General features: G+C 31.5%; 1 protein-coding gene across 1 annotated transcript; it reads left to right on the top strand.

Moving 5' to 3' along the window:
- The first annotated feature begins 385 nt into the window (after positions 1–385).
- On the top strand, positions 386–805 carry LOC134710887 (shematrin-like protein 2). The gene has a single exon (XM_063571296.1). The coding sequence runs from the start codon at positions 386–388 to the stop codon at positions 803–805; it is 420 nt and encodes a 139-aa protein (XP_063427366.1).
- The last annotated feature ends 18,921 nt before the right edge of the window (positions 806–19,726 follow it).

A 19,726-nucleotide genomic window follows, 5' to 3' on the forward strand; every position in this document is an offset into this window, starting at 1 on the left:
AAATTTAATTAAGAACTAGCTTACATATATTTTTCTTTAAAAGATGGTGTAAGATACAAATCCCACCACTAAATTTGTTTAAATGGCCTTTAAACTTAAAACAAGAATAATATTCATCGAATTTTATAATCCTTTAGAGCTCAAATTCTATTTGAAATTGAATATTAATATTAATCAAATGCAAGAAATGTAACATTAATCCATAAGTTCAAAACGGTATTCAGTAGAATGAGCAGAACACGCATTGACAAATAAACAAATTATCTAACTAATGTACATAGCAGTTTCTAGTAGGGTCGTATTCTGGATCCAGAAAAAAATATCATAGTTTGATAATGTGTATATTTTACTTTCATTTGTCATCTTTATGATCTTTCAGCTAAAAATGAAGCTCGCCATTGCTCTAGTCGCCCTATTGTCAACCGTGTGCATTAATGCACATGCTCCATGTTATGGTAAGGGTTGTGGATATAGAAACATTGGCTATGATGTCGGACATGTCGGCTATGGTTTAGGATATGGCGGCGTTGGATTAGGATATGGCGGCGTTGGTTTAGGATATGGCGGTGTTGGGTTAGGATATGGCGGGTATGGGTTAGGATATGGCGGAGTTGGATTAGGATATGGTGGTGTTGGATTAGGATATGGCGGGATTGGATTAGGATATGGCGGAGTTGGTGGATTAAATTTAGGATATATTGGAGGAAATAGTGCACTAGGTTTGGGATATGGTGGTAACTACGTCGGATATGGTGGCAGATCTATTGTGGGTGGCGGATACCATGCAAAGAAAGGAGATTATTGAAGATATCTCTCCACTAACTGATAAAACGGATATGACATTACATTTTGATCCACGCATTTATTTCTGTATATATACTGCAATAAAGTTTTAGCCGGCAATTGTATTTTATTGTTTTCTTTAAAGTAAAAAATTTGCAATTTGCTATCTTAAGTTTATATATTCTCAGTTTTTATCTACATATGTAAATTAAACAATCATGACTAAAAGTGACAGCTTAAAACAAGGGGCTTGATGCTATAAATATATACTGGTTTTAGTCGGTTTAAGTTTGGTAGTCATTAAAAATGTATACCACTTTTTTGATTGATTGAAAACAAATAAGGATTTAAACAGCAACTCAACAACAAAAAAAGACACCTAGAAGCAGTTGAATACTGAGATAGACAAATTAAAACACACGGTTTAATGCGTTTTAGTTGTATTATTTGGTTAAATGTTTGTTTTTCTATAAATAATTAATCCTTTCTCATGAAATAGTTCATAGCACTTGTCATGACTTAGTTTTTGTTGTTGTTGTTGTAACTGATGATTCAGGGGTAAATCCCACGAAGAGGTAGGCTCAATGACGGAGAGGAAGGCACGAACACAGAAAATCACGATTTGTCAACTAGTGGCAGTAATATAATACTTCCGTGGATAAATGAATTTCTTGATTACAAAAAGACGATTATTAAACGCATACAGATAGCATCATATTTCGAAAAACTAAATCATTAGCAAACATGGAATACAATACATGTAATATTTTGGAAGATATTGTACTCTTAGAATGAAAAAAAGACTTATATTTCTGTTTAGATACGTTATGAATTAAAAAAAAGAACTAGAAATTCGCCAGATTCTGATGTAGTAACTATTTCAGACGGGAATAACGATTGGTTGATTGTTGAATAAGCACAAATGAGGCTATATCGAAGGAGAATAACGTAGCTTGTAAACAGTAAAATTGGGGAAACTGCTTTTTTTCTAATGCATTACTTACCTTAAAAATTGTAAAGCTTCTGGTGATTACTTCATTACGAATGAATATATTGAGAAAAGTACCAAGATTTTTATTGAAAGCTATATAAAACTAGTTAATGTTGTATCAAGGTGTATTTGATAATGGAAAACGTGTCAAACTTCGAGATTGCTTTTCTAGCTTGAGCCTGTATGGCGAAGTTGAGATGACCAATGATAATCTGTTTTGCTATTTTACCTATGACGACGTTGTCAATTCAATGTCAATTTCGTTATCAACCCTCGTGTCTCCTTAATTTCTAGCGATAATTTTCCATCTCAAGCGAGTAGCATAATATGAAATATAATAAAAAAAAAAAAACAGCAAAGGAAACATGCACAAAATAGCGATGATGTTACATATACCTACAAACTACAAATCAATAGCTATGCAATGCTTATAGTATAATGCTATTTTATGTTTAAGTCTCTCCTGTGTATCATTTGTCATGTTGTAAATATGTTTTCTTTGCTATAGCATTTATATGCCTTTTGCAATGAAGTATAATGCATTCCTGCATTCATTCATTCATAAACTGTTTGATAAACATTTGTACGCCAATTCTCAATTTCAGATAGCAGATTTACTCTATATATTTTATTTGTACTACTGAGAAAATAAAGACATAAAAACATTCTTGTGCTTTTATAGTTTTTGCCTAAGCATTCGATACAGTTTGGAGATCTAGCCTATGTTTAAAACTCATTTTACATACTGAGAATAAAGTTGTCTAAATCACTATTATTATATTTTAAATATGAGTATTTAAAACGTCAAAAAGGAAATAATCTTACGGAGACAAAACAACTAAGCCAATTTTAAATAGACAATTATCTTGCAGATCTGATATGAAATGATAGATAAATACTCGTTTTCTAATATCAAACTGACACGACATGGTCAATTCGTAAAATTTTGTCTTAAGACTCTGAATTTTGTGTATACTTTATTGTTAAAGTATGATACCACTTGCTGTAATTGAATAACGAGTGGTATTTTACATCCAGGTTGTTTTGATAATATTGTTTATTAAGATAGGAATTGTCTTTTAATTCTGTCTCCTTAGTATTATAAACTTAAATAAATAACTGTGTCATTTCAGTTTTCGAAGAGTTGTCTCATTGTCAATCATAACACGTCTTTTTTATATCAATGTCATTGGTAAAAATAATGTTTATACAGTTGTTTTTGAATCACTGTGTTTTTATTTTAGTGTAAACATATATTTCCTAGTTTATATATATATATATATATATTGTTGTTGACTTGCATAAGTAAGAAAGTATATTTTTTTTATTATAGTGACATGCGTAATCAAATTTCAGCAAAGTACAAATATACTACATAAAAATAAAATACACCCGACCCATTGGGTCTATAAGTCACAATCGAATCATAAAACGTAATTCTTTTATCACGCATAAGTTCTCAAAAAATATTAAAAATAACAACGATTTTATAAGACTTTTACAGATGGCTTATAATTGTAAAAGATTTGTAAAAAGGAAAAATGGGGATCAATGGGCAATTCAAATGAATAAAAACCAGAGGATTCTGAAAATATGAATAAAATCCCAAAACATAACAAGCGAACATCCTTAATCACCAAAAAAAACAACAAAAAAAACCAAATTTGTCAACAATGAAAAACACAAAGGCATATAGACCCATGCCAGTTAAGCCATTTAGATTCAGTGTAGGATGGTACGCTTTTTTATCAGCAGCTTCCTTGTTTTTGACTGCTATAGTAACTGTAAGCATTTTATAAAATGGTGCAATCTAGTTTTTTCATGTATTTGTTTCTTATAATACGTTAGTTTATTTGTCCTATTATGTTTTTTGTACTGGTTTTTGTTGTAATTTTTTATGTTTGACCATTCTGCAAATAAAGTAACACCACCACATTTCCGTGAAACTGTTATAAATAAACAATTTTGTTTGTCTTGTATGATTTTTAATTTAAGTTTCTTGTGATTTGGAGTTAATGTGCTACTTCGTCAGTATATCGAAACTATTGATTTTTAAGTACAATGATTTCACTGGATAAGCTAAGTCAAAAGTTGAATATATAGGGACGTATTGTTGCATTTGTTCAGGTGTGTAATGTATATATAAGTGGTGAATTATTAAGTTATGGATTTCGTTACGACATTTCGAACGTTAACTTATTCTTCAATACTAACAACTATATCGATAAGAATTGTGACTGTACATCAGTAGAATTCTTATCAATAACGGTTATCATATTCCCTTTCTCTTAAAGTTAATTCACTAGACACTCTTTTATCGATGCGTTGTGTCTTTTGTTTTTATGTAAGTTGTTGTTGGTTATTCTTGTCTATTTTATTTGCTTTTTAAAATTGTATCGTTATAAATTATGCAGTAAGTTTTCTCGTTTGAGTTGTTTCACATATAACAAATGATAAAAAACAGGATTCAACCCAGATGCAACGAATTGAAATGAAGCTGCTGTACATTAATAAACGTTTATTCATGATATTAATATCGGAACAATAGTAGTATACATAAACTGGCTTGTAGATGTCTCTAGTCTAAACATCACTATTCGAAAAGTGATTAATGAGATTGTCAGTTCAGCAATGTTCGATAGATATAAATTATATGCACTTCCAGATATTCTGATATGGAAATTCAAATTTCCTTACACCGAATTTTGGAATTTGTTTTTCCACAAATTCTATGTACAGGAAATGGATTTGTTTTTAGGCATATAAATGGTAGCTTTGTTAATAGAATCTAACGCACCTATAATAATCGGAGACTATTAATTTGTCTGATTACGCTAAATTGTTAACGCATTTTCAATGATATGCAAAGGTATCAAACATGATTAACATGTTATCAGAAAAAAACATATAATTCCGGTTTCAGTACAATTAATTGCTAATGAATCATTTGTTACGCCAGTACCGACACAATAGTACTGGGCAGATAACATCCTCTAGAAAGAAAAAAAAATTTAAGTAGTCCTTATCTGTGTTATTTTAAAAACCTAAAATGATACCGATTTCCATAAGCATGTCACGGGTTCTGGAATAGTTTAGTCGGCAGAGCTCGATAGGAAAAAGGTAGAAAAGCCAATTGAGCTTTTATAATATGAGGTACATGTCCGATGGAGTTGCAACTTTAAGATGAATTCATTTCCCTTACTTATAAAGTGGAAATGTACAAACAATATGAAACATTTTAATTACGTTGGCAGCACATAACTGGCTACTAGGCGGATGCTACTGTTCTAAACACGTAAATAGCCAGCTTTATGTTACAAGGTGGCTTTTGTTTTGTGTCATTTCAGTGTTTCTGTTGTTTCGATGTTTTCCTCTTTTAGTTGATTTGGTTGAGTTTGTAACCGGATTTGTTTTCTCTCGATCGATTTATGATTTTCAAACATAGGTATACAACTGTTGTCTTTATCTACCGATCAAGTGGAAATTAAAAAAAATATAATTTCAGGCTGAGAGCGGCAATAAAAAAGAAGGTGTAATTGCTTTGCATTAAATTTTGACATGTGTGTGTAGTTACTTTTTGTCATGAATGAAAACATCATCTCTCATCTTTTTCCTTTATGTAGGATAATTGTTTGTATTATGTTATGTAGTTCATCCTGGAACAAAACGTTTTGTCATGCAGCATTCTGTCTTTTGTTGTAAATTAATTTGATTAACATTATTTACTTTTAACAAACGATTGAATTAAGCAATGAGAATTATTACAACATTTCAAACTTGGAAAGATTAAAAATTTAGTTAATCTATCGCTTTCTATCTACTTAATTCGTTTTTACAATTACTCCACATGTCAAAATGGAAAATGGGTTAGCTGAATTAGACCTACTTAAACAAAGTAGTGGAGACTTTAACGGTTTTCCAGGAAAACAGTTTGGACACTGAACACTCTGAATTCCTGTCAAGATTGCTCAGTTGAAGACAAATTAGTGTTTAAGGTAGATGGGGTGTGTAAATTATAATCCATAGAATTTTTTAATAATTTGTCAAAACATAGTTTATATCATGCTTTTCAAAAACAAATTATAAAAAGGATTGGTCACGGCGATTATTTTCACGCTACAGGTTTAGCAAACTAGACACATTTTGTATAGATTATGCATGGAAAACACAATTTTCTGTCATTAAACAAAAACTATACCATAGGAATAATAATAGGTATAAGAATGCCAGAAGTCATCATATCAATATAAACAGAAACATTACAGTTTGAGGAGGATAAAAAATCATAGCTCTGGAATATAAGCAGAGGCAAATTTGATAACATATATCGGGAAATAAACGTCATCTCTTTTGTCATTAAAAACGTTCGTATCTTCTGGCAATTATACAGTGAAATAACGGTGAAACAATAGCATTGATATAAAAATACGAAAGTGAAAGTGGGAATCGACGATACAAAATAAGTCTGGCAAATGAATCTATTATATTTATATCTAGCTTATTCTTCCTCTTGTATGACAGTTGTTAATGGTTCTGTTATAGTTATCAGTTCATACACATCTGTTAACAGTGTGTATGTACTTCGTAGGAAGTTATTTGTTATGTAACGAATTGTAATGCAAAAAGTGCAATATCTAACTATCTAACTTTTCATTTTTAGCCATGGAGTTGTCAGTCTATTCTAGATTTATGAGTGTGACTGTCCCTATGGTATTTTATGTCCCTCTTTTGATTTAAACGAAACTGATGTCCCTTTTTTCAGTAATTGGAAGTCGATGAATATTTCGTCTTAACTAATCAATTTTGTTTGAAATTCAGAATCTTTCCAATGTGTATTCATGGAAAAAACGAGTAATTCATTTATCCCGTTTGCCATTTTGAAACGTAGAGTAATTGTAAAAATGAATTAAGTGGATAGAAAAGGATAGATTAACTAAATTCTTAATCTTTTCAATTTTGAAATTTTGTACGTCTTCAATAATGTTCAATTTTATCGTTTGTTAAAACTAAATACTTTTGTTGGTTCATACAGCAAAAGAAAGAACGCTGCATGACAAAACGCTTTGTTCCAGGATAACTTCACACATGATACATAGCTTTTTCAAGCAACTATCTTGTTAAAAAGGAAAACATTCATTCATCACAAAAAGTAACTGCACACACAAGTCAAAATTCAATGCATAGCAATTATACCTTTATTTAATTGCCGATCTTTATAGGAAAATTTATTTTTATTAGTACCATTTGATCGGTTAATAAAGGCAACATCAAAATACCGATGTTTAAGCTACGGGGCGCCGAATGGGACTCTTGTGGTTTTGTACAAAATTCAATTCTGTCATAACAAAATCATTTTTGTCTTACAAAACTATGTGCTACAGACTTGTTTTGTGAGAACTTAAATTTTGTGATGACAAAATTCATTTGTGTAGACAAAATTCATTTTTGTCATGACAAAATTCATTTTTATAGACAAAATTCATATTTGTCATGACAAAAGTCAATTTTGTCTTAAAGGTATGCAAATATAAACATATTTGCATACAAAATTGACTTTTGTTACCTGATATGGAAATTAAATCACAAAAGTCAATTGTGTACGGTAAGATTCAATTTTGTGAGACAAAATTGACTTTTGTGAAACAAAATTAGCTTTTGTGAGACAAAATTGACTTTTGTGAGACAAAATTGACTTTTGTGAGACAAAATTGACTTTTGTGAGACAAAATTGACTTTTGTGAGACAAAATTCAATTTTGTCATTTTTGTTGAGACAAAAGTCAATTTTGTTAATTTTGTTGAGACAAAAGTCAATTTTGTCAATTTTGTTGAGACAAAAGTCAATTTTGTTAATTTTGTTGAGACAAAAGTCAATTTTGTCAATTTTGTTGAGACAAAAGTCAATTTTGTCAATTTTGTTGAGACAAAAGTCAATTTTGTGACGACAAAATTCATTTTTGTGATGACAAAATTGACTTTCGTGAGACAAAATTAACTTTCGTGAGACAAAAATCATTTTTGTTGAGACAAAATTCAATTTTGTTAATTTTGTTGAGACAAAATTCAATTTTGTTAATTTTGTTGAGACAAAATTCAATTTTGTTAATTTTGTTGAGACAAAAGTCAATTTTGTCAATTTTGTTGAGACAAAAGTCAATTTTGTGTAACAAAAGTCAATTTTGTGTAACAAAAGTAATTTTTGTGTAACAAAAGTAATTTTTGTGTAACAAAAGTCAATTTTGTGTAACAAAAGTCAATTTTGTGTAACAAAAGTCAATTTTGTGTAACAAAAGTCAATTTTGTGTAACAAAAGTCAATTTTGTGTAACAAAAGTCGATTTTGTATGCAAATTAGTTCACAGAAACCGAACTAAACTAATTTAAATACAAAATTGACTTTTGTCGCTCAATTTTCAAATTAGGTAACAAAAGTCAAGTCTGTGTAACAAAAATGAATTTTGTCATGACAAAAGTGACTTTTGTCCGCTGATAGATAATTTTGTATGACAAAATTTCAAATTTGTAGTATGATACAAATTTTGTTAAACTGAACTCATTTTTGTTGAACAAAAGTCACTTTTGTCCGTACAAAATTGAATTTTGAGTACAAAATCACAAGAGTCCCATTCGGCGCCCCGTATAAGCTGGGGTCACATATTCACGATTTTTACTGCCGTCCTTGACAGGATCATTCCCGATTAAAATTCATTAAAAGTCTGACCAAGATCCTATGAATAGTGGATGGAAATTTGAACTTTAATTAAAATTTGTAAAAAAAATAATTTAATCACAACAATCAGATATTGTTCAGGAAGCGTCGATATTCAACTGTTTCCAAGCGAATTTATCCGGATAATCCCATTCTAAATCCGCTTCTTATCCGATTTGTATCTTTCGCCAGGTAAAATTCGACCGAGTCTGTCACGACTGCGTCCAGATTCTCGCGAATGTAATCCGACAGAGATCAGATAGTGACAAGATTGTGAACAGACGCTGAATGAAGTTATCCGTTCGAAAACTGTCGGCATACTCGGGATGATCAGGTACTGTCGGAACGTAATCCTATCACATTGCAAACGGCTTTGTCTGATCTCAGTAGTATTGTATTCTGTAATTGTCGGAACTCTGACGTGTTTATCATTGATGAATTTCGAATTAATAACGGGACTGTTTAGGAACGGTTTCGGCAAAAACGGTTCGTAATCGACAAGATCTGGATACAATCTGGACTCAATCGGCAGAAAAACAGCAATGCAAAAATTCCTCCAGATAATTCCTGTTCCACAGAATACCGTCCAGAATACACAGAACATTTTTAGAATTTGATCCGATACAGCAGAATCTGTCACCACATAGGCACGATTGTAATCCGACTAGACAAAATCGGCTGAGTTTCCCCGAATGTTACGGGATGCACCTAACTCTCGGGGTGCTTTGCCGAACTATTTGGACCCGTACCGACCAGCAGGAATCTGTTACGAACTAACACGACTGCGTTTAGACAATAATAGGACATTCCAGATAATTGAGATACTAATCGGACTTTTTCACTTTTTCGTGTCGTATCGCTGTCTGATCTCAAATGAGAGCAATAATCGGCACTGTGTGAACCCCGCATTAAAGTCCTAATTTAAGGTCCTAAATCGATTGAGAGAAGACAAATCCAGGTAACAAACTAAATCCGATACACATCAACTACTATATTCCCTTCTTCAACATTTGACTTAACGCATCAAGTGAAATCATTGTACTGAACAATGGTTTAGATATACTGACGAGATAGAACACTATTAAATGTATACCGCTATGTATATAGACAATAAGTACACATGCGAAATAAGCTGTGTAGCAATCTATAAAAGACCCCGGTATGACAAAATGAAAAACAATACATACGAGAAAAGAATGTTTCATGTTTTTACTTACCTCTAGAAATGAATAATAATTAAAACTATATTTTATGGCGATGACTTTGATGTTTCCAATTGGTGTCTCTTTCTTTTTATTATCGTGCAGCCGTTTACACGAAATAGTAATATAAATAGTATATAGCAGTCAAAGATATGACACTTTGTTGGTTGGTGTTTTAAAATATTCATCAGTTTAAAAGATTTCCTTGGTTTATAATTATTTATCTAATTACTGTCACAATATATCAGTATAACAAACTTATTCTTGAATTGTATCCTATTTTTGGGAAATGTTAATTTGTGCGTTTATCGGTTTGGCTAATTCGGCTGTGAATTTTTATGTGCTGGTTTAGGTTGTTTTATGTATCCGTTTTTATTCTGTAGTTAGTCACCACTTTGGTTATGTAATGTATATCTTTCATATAGTCATTTTATAAAAACATTATTACTGTTTGCAAAAATATGAAATATTCTGAACAATAAGAATGTTCGTATCGCAGGCAGAAAACCCTAACCGTATTAGGCACAACTTTTTGACACTTTTCGTCCTATATGCTCTTCAACTTGTATTTAATTTTTTTATTTTTTTTTATCATCTGAGCGTCACTTGTTAGTCTAGTGTGGACGAGACGCGCGTCTGACGTGTTGTGTTTTTAGCCTGATACATTTGTTAGCTATTATTCGTGTGTTTCTCTGTCCTATATGTTTTCTCATTTATTTGTATTGTAGTCCTGTCATGTAATATTGTCATTTTCATGTTATATTTAACATTGCCATAAAAGCTGGACGTTTGGCATGCCACAAAACCAGGTTCAACCCACCATTTTTTTTTCTTAAAAGGTCCTGTACCAAGTCAGGAAAATGGCCATTGTGATATTATAGTTGGTTTCTGTGTGGACATTTTAATGCTGTGTTTCTTTTGTGTAGTAGTTCTCCTCTTATATTTGATGTATTTCCCTCAATTTTAGTTTGTAACACGGATTTGTGTATTCTCAATCGATTGATGAATTTCGAACAACGGTAAACTACTGTAGCTCTTATTTATCTGTCTATTTGTCTTTTGTGTCATTAAAAATACTTGTGATGCAAATTGGCATGCCTACTTCTCGTCATAATCAGCACTTATTTTCATAATAAATTGCAAATTGCCAAAACCTTTCATTTTTTTTAGTCTCCTATAAAAACCAAGGACTTTACCAACATATGCAGTTTAATAAAACCACTTTCTTTTATACAAAACAAAGTTGTGCCATAAAGAGTTAGGAACCATTATATCGAAGTACAATGTATCCAATAAATCAAAAATAAATTGAACACAAAGAATATTTTTATGTAAAAAAAAGTAGCATTCGTTGTCTGCTTGATAATCAGTCAATGTACTGGAGGCGGTCATCTGTCAATGTATTTAAAATTTAAAATTGGAATGTCATAAATTTTTTTTTTTTAAAGTTATTCATATTCCAGTTGAAATTTCTGATGGTCGAACCAAACACTTTCTAATATTAAAATTGAATATATTGTAAATCTTGTTGATCAATGATGTTTAATGTGCGGTTATTTTTATTATATGTTACGTAATCAAAAGGGTAAAAACAAAGTAATGAAAATCGTATATTTTAATATAAAACATTTTTTGTTTGACGAATTGGCAATATTAATCTTCATCTTGCGGTTTTGCTAGAGTATATAAACGACTGAGAATTCTTCATCTACACAGTTCAACGTCTTCAAAAGGTAAGTTAAATATCTTGTATTTAGTTTTGGATTCTATGTCTTATCCACACTCCTCAATTGAATTAAAAATAATTCGGAGTTTATTGTAATACGGTTTAAGCAAACAATAATCTTTACAGGTGAAAACAATTTATGACCTTTGGGAAAGTGAATATAGTGGGAGAGAAAAAAAGTCTACTAAAATATGAAACATCGAGCATAATGAATAAATATATAGAAAACAGAAAAACTACCTAAAACATATAAACATACGGTGATATTTACTCCTTATCCAGACAGTTAGGGGTATGAAGACTTTATCACGATCATTTAATTATTCATTAGAATGCTTTTATATGTGTTTTTTTTTTACCGCTTTGAGTTTTGATTGATTGTTTTAATCGTACTAAATAACTCAAAAGAATAGATATCAAAAATGAGTCGTTTAACAAGACATATAACAAGTAAATAACACAACCAATGTCTCTACTTTGAAGACTAAGTATTCCCTGCCACTTTTCAATTGGACCATTTCTTTAATTGATGTTCACGCTACAGTTCTTTTTAATATATAGATATACGAAAATGTGGTATGAGTGCCAACGAGAAAACATTCAAGTCATAATTTTATGGACGATTGCAAACTCCATTTCTATTATTTGAAACTATTTATAAATATAGGTGCCAACATTGAATTTTTATTTTAATCAAAATATAAAATACTTCGGAAATTAATTCATCCAATCTCTGTTAATTTTACATATCGAGCGGGGATTGCTCATCCTAAGCAGTCGTGTTTTTACAAGTCAGGTACCAGTCTATGGAAGGTGCGATACGATAAAAACTTTTCTTATATCAATGAGCGATATTGTCTTATATCAACGAGTTGCATTGTGGGAAATCTCAGACGAATGTTTACATTTTTATGAAGGAACGAAGATTTCTCGGTATAAAGTAATAATTCTTTTCTTAAACCAGGCTGACATTTAACAAGACATACGTCTGCTGTATAATTTCCATGAATTATTTTAAGTTATACCAAGCAAGATGTATTTAAACGAGAAAATTGAATTGTTGAATAAATGAGACATAAATGCACGATTTATCATTTGCAGATGTACAAATTTAATTAATGTCATGTAGCAAATTATGTGGAATGCAATCGAGATGAATTAGATTGTTGGATAAGCCAAAATCGCCTATAAGTCAAAGATACTGCTATATTTTAAAATATCAATGCGATGTTTGTCTTATATCATAGCGATATTTTTTTAATATCAAAAATTTATGAATGCGATACTTTTCTAATATAACTGCTATAGTTTTCTAATGTAGAATTAATACGATGATACGTCACAATGCATGTCAAAAGAACCGCAAACATAATTCACAAACTTATTTCATGACCGGCTTAATGTTTGAGGATCAATATCACTAAAATTTCGTTTCTGTAACAAAATTAACGCTTACACGATCTTATCATTTTTAAAATGTTGCTTGATCCTATTGATATTTGAAAGTGTTAACAACCTGTTCAGTCTATTGTTTTGCAATCACATGCTTTAACCGACAAATTCTATTTGAAGTGATGATGCAATGGCGGAATTCAAATGCGGTTGTAAATAGTCTACCGACCTATTCGATTCGAATAAAGGTCCAGTGGCGGATCCGGAGGGGTCGGGGGGGTTGAAACCCCCTTTTTTGGCCGATCAATGCATTTGAATGGGGATATATGGTTGAACCCCCTTTATCCTGGGTTTGAAACCCACCTTTTAGAAACGACTGAATCCGCCCTTGAGGTCACACTCCTATAGCCTATCCACATGGGTAATATCGAAATAAAAAAAAATCATTACTTAAAAGAAGAAAAAAAACATTCATTCAAACAATCCAATTCAATACAGCGATGCATATTCAAATGGTAAAATAAATATTCCAAACAAATTAAAATGTACAAATGCTGTAGTCCCGATCTTTGAAGAAACCAACTGAGTAGCCTCAGACTATAAATTGAAAAACTTCAGATCGAACGAAAATCAAAAATCTTGTGAAACAGAAACTGTATTTATTATCAACATGGACGCTTTTTTACAAATTTAGCTATATATTTAGGACCTTGGATTATAGCTCTCCATCTTTTATATAAGCTTTGGATTTCAAATATTTTGGCAACGAGCATCACTTCAAAGACACTGTATTGTCGAAATGCGTATCTAGTGCATGACAATTGGGACCGTTAATGTTATTACTTCCACTGGGTCGATGTCTCTGCTGGTTGACTGTTAGTTCCCGGGGTATCACGAGCCTAGTAGCCAGTTCCTTGGTACTGGTACTGGCATGTAAATACGGATTTTTTGTCTTATTTAAGTTTTCTGTAGCAAATTTTTAGAAATTATTATAAATTATGGAATGTATCTCCCTCATGCAAAGCTCTGATTCCTTTCACGGATTTGGCTATACTTTTTGAACCTTTTGAATTATAGCTCTTCATCTTTTATATAAGCTTTGGATTTCAAATATTTTGGCTACGAGCATCGCTGAAGAGACGTGTATTGTCGAGATGCGCATCTGGTGCAGGAAAATTGGTACCGTTAATGTTTTTACATCGCGACAACAGCGAGGACATTCCGCTGTATTGTTGCCAGAGATTTGACCTTAGTTTTTGACTAGTAACCGATCATATAATTACGCTTACATTTCTTAGTGCAAAATAACAATCCGTATCGATTGTTATAAATTCATTTCTACAATGAATGCTAAAAAAAATGTTTGAAACAAATAGATAAGATGTAAACGCCAAGCGCGCGTTTTGTCTACAAAAGACTCATCAGTGACGCTCGAATCCAAATGTGTATACATATTTTCTATATTTTAGAAATAATTCAGAGAAGCCATAGATTGTTGGAAATTTACACATGGATTGGGCCGTGATATTCGAATTTTATCCTGTTGATTTCTCCGAGCTCTTACAAGTGCATTACTTCTTTTTATTATGCATCCAAATAAGAATAAGAGTTTTTTTTTTTTAATTGCACTTTTTAAAACAATAAAATCGGCAAAGGGTCTGCAAATAGGTTCCAATGCATGTAGATTTACGCGGAAAGTATATTGTACATAACAGCAATTATTATGTATACCTCTGAGTCTGCGCTAAGTATAGATCTATCGAGAATTTTGTCACAGTGTTGTTTACAAAGCGACGTCATACTAGAATTATAAATTTAGATCTTTCAGTGCAGTTTATTTGGTATTTTTATTGACGTAATCGTTCTTGTACCATCATAACTGTCGTTATCGTTAAAGCTTAAGAAATGTACTAGTTTATATTGCACTGTACAAAAGATTCAGCACCCAAATGACGTTTTTGGAGGTCTGGAGAGCAGTTAATTATAAAGGGATATTTTAAAGATTTATAGATATAAGAAGATGGTGCATGAGTTCGAATGAGACAACTTTCCACAAAGTATAATGATTTGTTTCAAGTAAACCATTATAGATCAAAGTAGGGCCTTAAACACGGAGCCTTGGCTCACAGCAAGCACCACGCTATATAGGAACAAAAAAAATACTAGTGTTAAACCATTCAAACAGGAAAACCAACGGTATAATTTGTATAAAAAAGGGAGATTCAAAAGTACAGGTCAGATTTTGTCGAATCAATCTGAACGAGAACAGTATGATTCATCTTTGTCACAAGTTAGTTTCATTTTTATCAATAAAGAAAGTCTTACATGCATGCATTGCGAGCATATCAGATATATATTATTTCGGTGCGTTCATTATAAAATTGCTAAAAATTAATGTTATATAGTATGTGAACAATAATTTGATACCTATAGCTATTTGATTACGATATTGTTTATTTAACCACATCGGTACTGGCAATTTTACATTTTGAAAATGGATGATTGAACCTGGTTTTATAGCGCTTAACCTCTCACGTGTATGACAGTCTCATCAAATTCTGTCATATTTACAACGTTGCGTAAACAAAACAGACATAATGGGTAAAATTGTAAAAATATGGGTACAACAGTCAAATATTGATACTAATAAGTGCTAATATTGATATAACAAAAACACCGCTATGATATTTTAAAAGTATCGCATTGATATTTTAAAAGTGTCGCATTGCTTATTTATGTATATAATAAAAACACAGCACTTCAAATTTTACACGGACATAAACGTTAGCGTTTAGCTAACTTCTGAATGTATATTTAGACTCAATTGTTGTTTATATTTGAACAATAAGTTTAACAGTTAGTATTTATTTAATTTTTCGTTGCCAAAAACAACATTTTCCGCATGAAATGTCTGCATGTTTACAATTGATATTAGACAATATCGCTCATTGATATAAGAAAAGTTTTTATCGATACGCTTCTTCCATAGACTGGGTACTTAAATCGGATGGAGTATCATTTTGTTATTGTCTGGAATATTATTGAATGAATATGTCTTACTTAAAACCAACCGTTTGTAAACGGGTATTAAACACAGCAGCTCCCTACGTAATTATAGAGAAAGAAAGTAGTACAATAATAAAATAAATACTAGTTCAGATATTGATTTCTTTAAAAAAGACGGTGTAAGATTATCTCCAAATTAGACCACTAAACTTGTTTGAAAGGTCATTTATCAAATATTCGTAAGAAACCAACAAAAGTCAATTTAGGAATACGATATACCAGATAAAAGATTATCTAAATTTGTTGAAATCCCTCGTGATATTTCAAACGACTCCAGATTACCTTCGTTATACAAATGTAAATAAATTGTAAGACAAAATAATATATGATCATAATAAAAAACAAAAAAATAGTAAGTTTGAATTTTGGCAATTTTTTGTCATGGATTTATTTGGACAGTTCAACTATGTATCAACCAGCCAACGAATTTGCATGCATCGACAATTTCTCATTAATGTCCACGATAAAAACATTGAAGGGCAACCATCATATTTTTTCTCCGAAAGACAACTGGGCTACCAGACGCTAACTGTGAGAAATTCAGCCCTTCGCTTAAACTATGTTTTCAGGTAAAATTCTGTCCAATCCATGACACTTCTTGACAATATTTGAAAATATACAACAAGCAGCAGATACATATTCTTAAGGGTGGGATAGGTTAGGGTTTTGTGTGTTCCTTCAGAGTTCAAATCATGCAATGAACAAATCACGGAAAGCATGCAATTTTATACCAAATAAAAGCGGGAAAACCGCTTATGGAAAATGTAGGATAACAAAAGACGCTTAAGTCCGTCAAAATTAAAGAAAAGTTAACTCTATTTTAGCAGACGATACTCTCAATTTATTAAATTGATTTAATGCTGAATGATTAAATATTATTATAATTTCTTAAAAAAAAGAATACTATTCATAAAATTTTATTGTTCTACGGTTCACAACTGAAACATTGAGTCTCAGAGCATAGAAAATCCAAACTACAGGGACGTCTTCTTTTTATTATTAGAGGTATAAGGTGTATGGCAAATATTCCTTTTAAAAATTTCTCTCACAAGGTGAGGGTCTTTTTAAAAGTGCTCAAGTCGTATGTAAAATTGAATATTATAGAGTAAATCAAATTATATAAATATCGTTTGATTAATTAAAATTCCATTAGATCAAAATATCATTCAGTTGAAAAGGCAGAACGCGCATTGGCAAATAAACCAATTATATAATTAATCTGCATAACAGTTTTAGTTATTGTTGTGTTCTAGATCTAGAGAAAAAATGATAACTTACTGCTGTGTATATTTTTATTTTCTTTTGTCATCTTTATGATCTTTCAGCTAAAAATGAAGCTCGCCATTTCTCTTGTTGTACTATTGTCAGCCGTGTGCATTAATGCACATGCTCCATGTTATGGTAAGGGTTGTGGATATAGAAACATTGGCTATGATGTCGGACATGTCGGCTATGGATTAGGATATGGTGGCGTTGAATTAGGATATGGCGGCGTTGGTTTAGGCTATGGCGGTGTTGGGTTAGGATATGGCGGGTATGGTTTAGGATATGGCGGTGTTGGATTAGGATATGGTGGTGTTGGATTAGGATATGGCGGGATTGGATTAGGATATGGTGGAGTTGGTGGATTAAATTTAGGATATATTGGAGGATATGGTGGACAAGGTTTGGGATATGGTGGCAGATCTAGTGTGGGTGGCGGATACCATGCAAAGAAAGGAGATTATTGAAAATATCTCTTCTTTTAATGATTAAAAGGACATGCCATTGCATTACTATCCACATATTTATTTCTGTATATATACTGCAATAAAGTTATAGCCAGCAGATGTGTTTTGCGATTTCTATAAACTAAATGACATTACGTTTTGTTGTGTAAAATTTATATTATCTCATTTTTTATCTGCATGCAAAAAAAGCAATCATACCTTTAGGCGTAAAGCATAAGACAAGTTTGGTAGTCTGAAAAACGTTTGCCACTCTTGTTAAACTTTTTATATCTGATTGACAACAAATACAAAGATTGAATATAAATGATATGACTTTTTATATAAGCGAATACCTGATTCACAACAAATACAAAGACTGCATATGAATAATATGAATTGTTTGTTATAAGCAAATAAAACAGCAACTCAACAACACAAATGGCTACCAGAAACAGTTTGATACTGAGATAGAAAGTCAAGCTAAAACACACGGTTTGATGCGTTCAAGTCGAAATAAATGAACACATTGATTTGATTTAATCGTTACTCAATATATAGTCCACAGAACTTGTCATAATTTAGGTGTTTTTTGTTGTTGTTACTGATTCCAGAGGTTTGCTGAATAACCGGAAAGAAAGGAATGAACACAGAAGACCATTTTTTATAACAAGTGGAAGTAATATAATACTTCCATTGATAAATCAAGGAATTTCTTAATTAATAAAGACGGTTATCAAATACATACAGATAACAAGATATTTAGAAAAACTAAATCGTTAGCATACATGGTATTCAATAAATGTTATATTTTGGAAGATATATACTGTACTCTGGGACTAATAAACCTGACAAAAAACAAACAAATTTGTAGTGATGACTTCATTATTAATGAATATATCAACTATTTAATGTTGCATCAAGGTTTACTAGTATTTGATACAGATAATTATATATATATATACGGGACGGCTGCAGTGCAGGCGATTTGGTGTCACGATATCACAGAAGCATGGGTTCGAATCCCGGCGAGGGAAGAACCAAAAATTTGCGAAAGCAAATTTACAGATCTAACATTGTTGGGTTGATGTTTAGACGATTTGTATATACATATATATATATAGATGTGGTATAAATGCCAATGAGACAACTCTCCATCTAAATGACAATTTATAAAGTAAACCATAATAGGTCAATGTACGGCCTTCAACACGGAGCAATGACTCACATCGAACAACAAGCCACAAAGGGCCCAAAATTACTAGACGTGTAGAACCATTCAGACGTGAAACCCAACGGTCTAATCTATATATTAAAAACGAAAAAACGTGTAATTACATTAACAAACGACAACTACTGCTATCAGATTCCTGACTTAGGACAGGTGCAAAAAAGAGTTTGAACTTTGGCAAATTGGTAATCTTATATATATAAAAACGAAGGTGATCAGTCAGACGCTGAAAAACTACAGATCAATAACTAAATAATGCTTATATTATAATGCTTTTTTATGTATTAGTCTGTGCTGTTTTTATTATTTGTCATGTTATAGATAAGTTTTCGTTGCTGTAGCATATATATATATATATATATAAACGAGTCTAAATTGAAAACTACGCTCAAACCTATGACTGCGTTGGATAAAAACCGCAATTTTTATACGTGTGCATGTCAAACAAATTTCGTTGTAGAAGGGTCTAAAAACAGCACAAACAACATTTTCCAAAAGACCAAAAGAGTGAAAAAGTATATTTAAACAAAACGCATTTGACTAACAGGTCGAACAACTGATGTTCTTTAACCCTGCTGACTGCCATTGGCGATTGCCAAATTAAATTGATCACAAGATGTAACAAAATGGATCTTAATATAAATTTAATACGTCACAGAAAGAAAAAAAAAATGTTAACTTGTGGACAGGATGTTGTGCCACAAACATTCGGTGTCAATATTTCTTTAGTACACCATATCCGGATTTCGACAATAAATGTCTCTTCAGTGATGTTAGGGATCGAAACGGTATTTGGAAGGCCATATACAAAGTACCTTCATTTTTAGAGAAAGTACCCTCATTTTTAGATTAACTCTTGAATTTTAAGAGTCAATATATAGGATGAACGGATCATATAAACCGGAGGGAAAATATGATACAT

The sequence above is a fragment of the Mytilus trossulus genome, chromosome 3 (genome assembly GCF_036588685.1).
Source record: "Mytilus trossulus isolate FHL-02 chromosome 3, PNRI_Mtr1.1.1.hap1, whole genome shotgun sequence".
Classification (NCBI taxonomy): Eukaryota; Metazoa; Mollusca; class Bivalvia; order Mytilida; family Mytilidae; genus Mytilus; species Mytilus trossulus.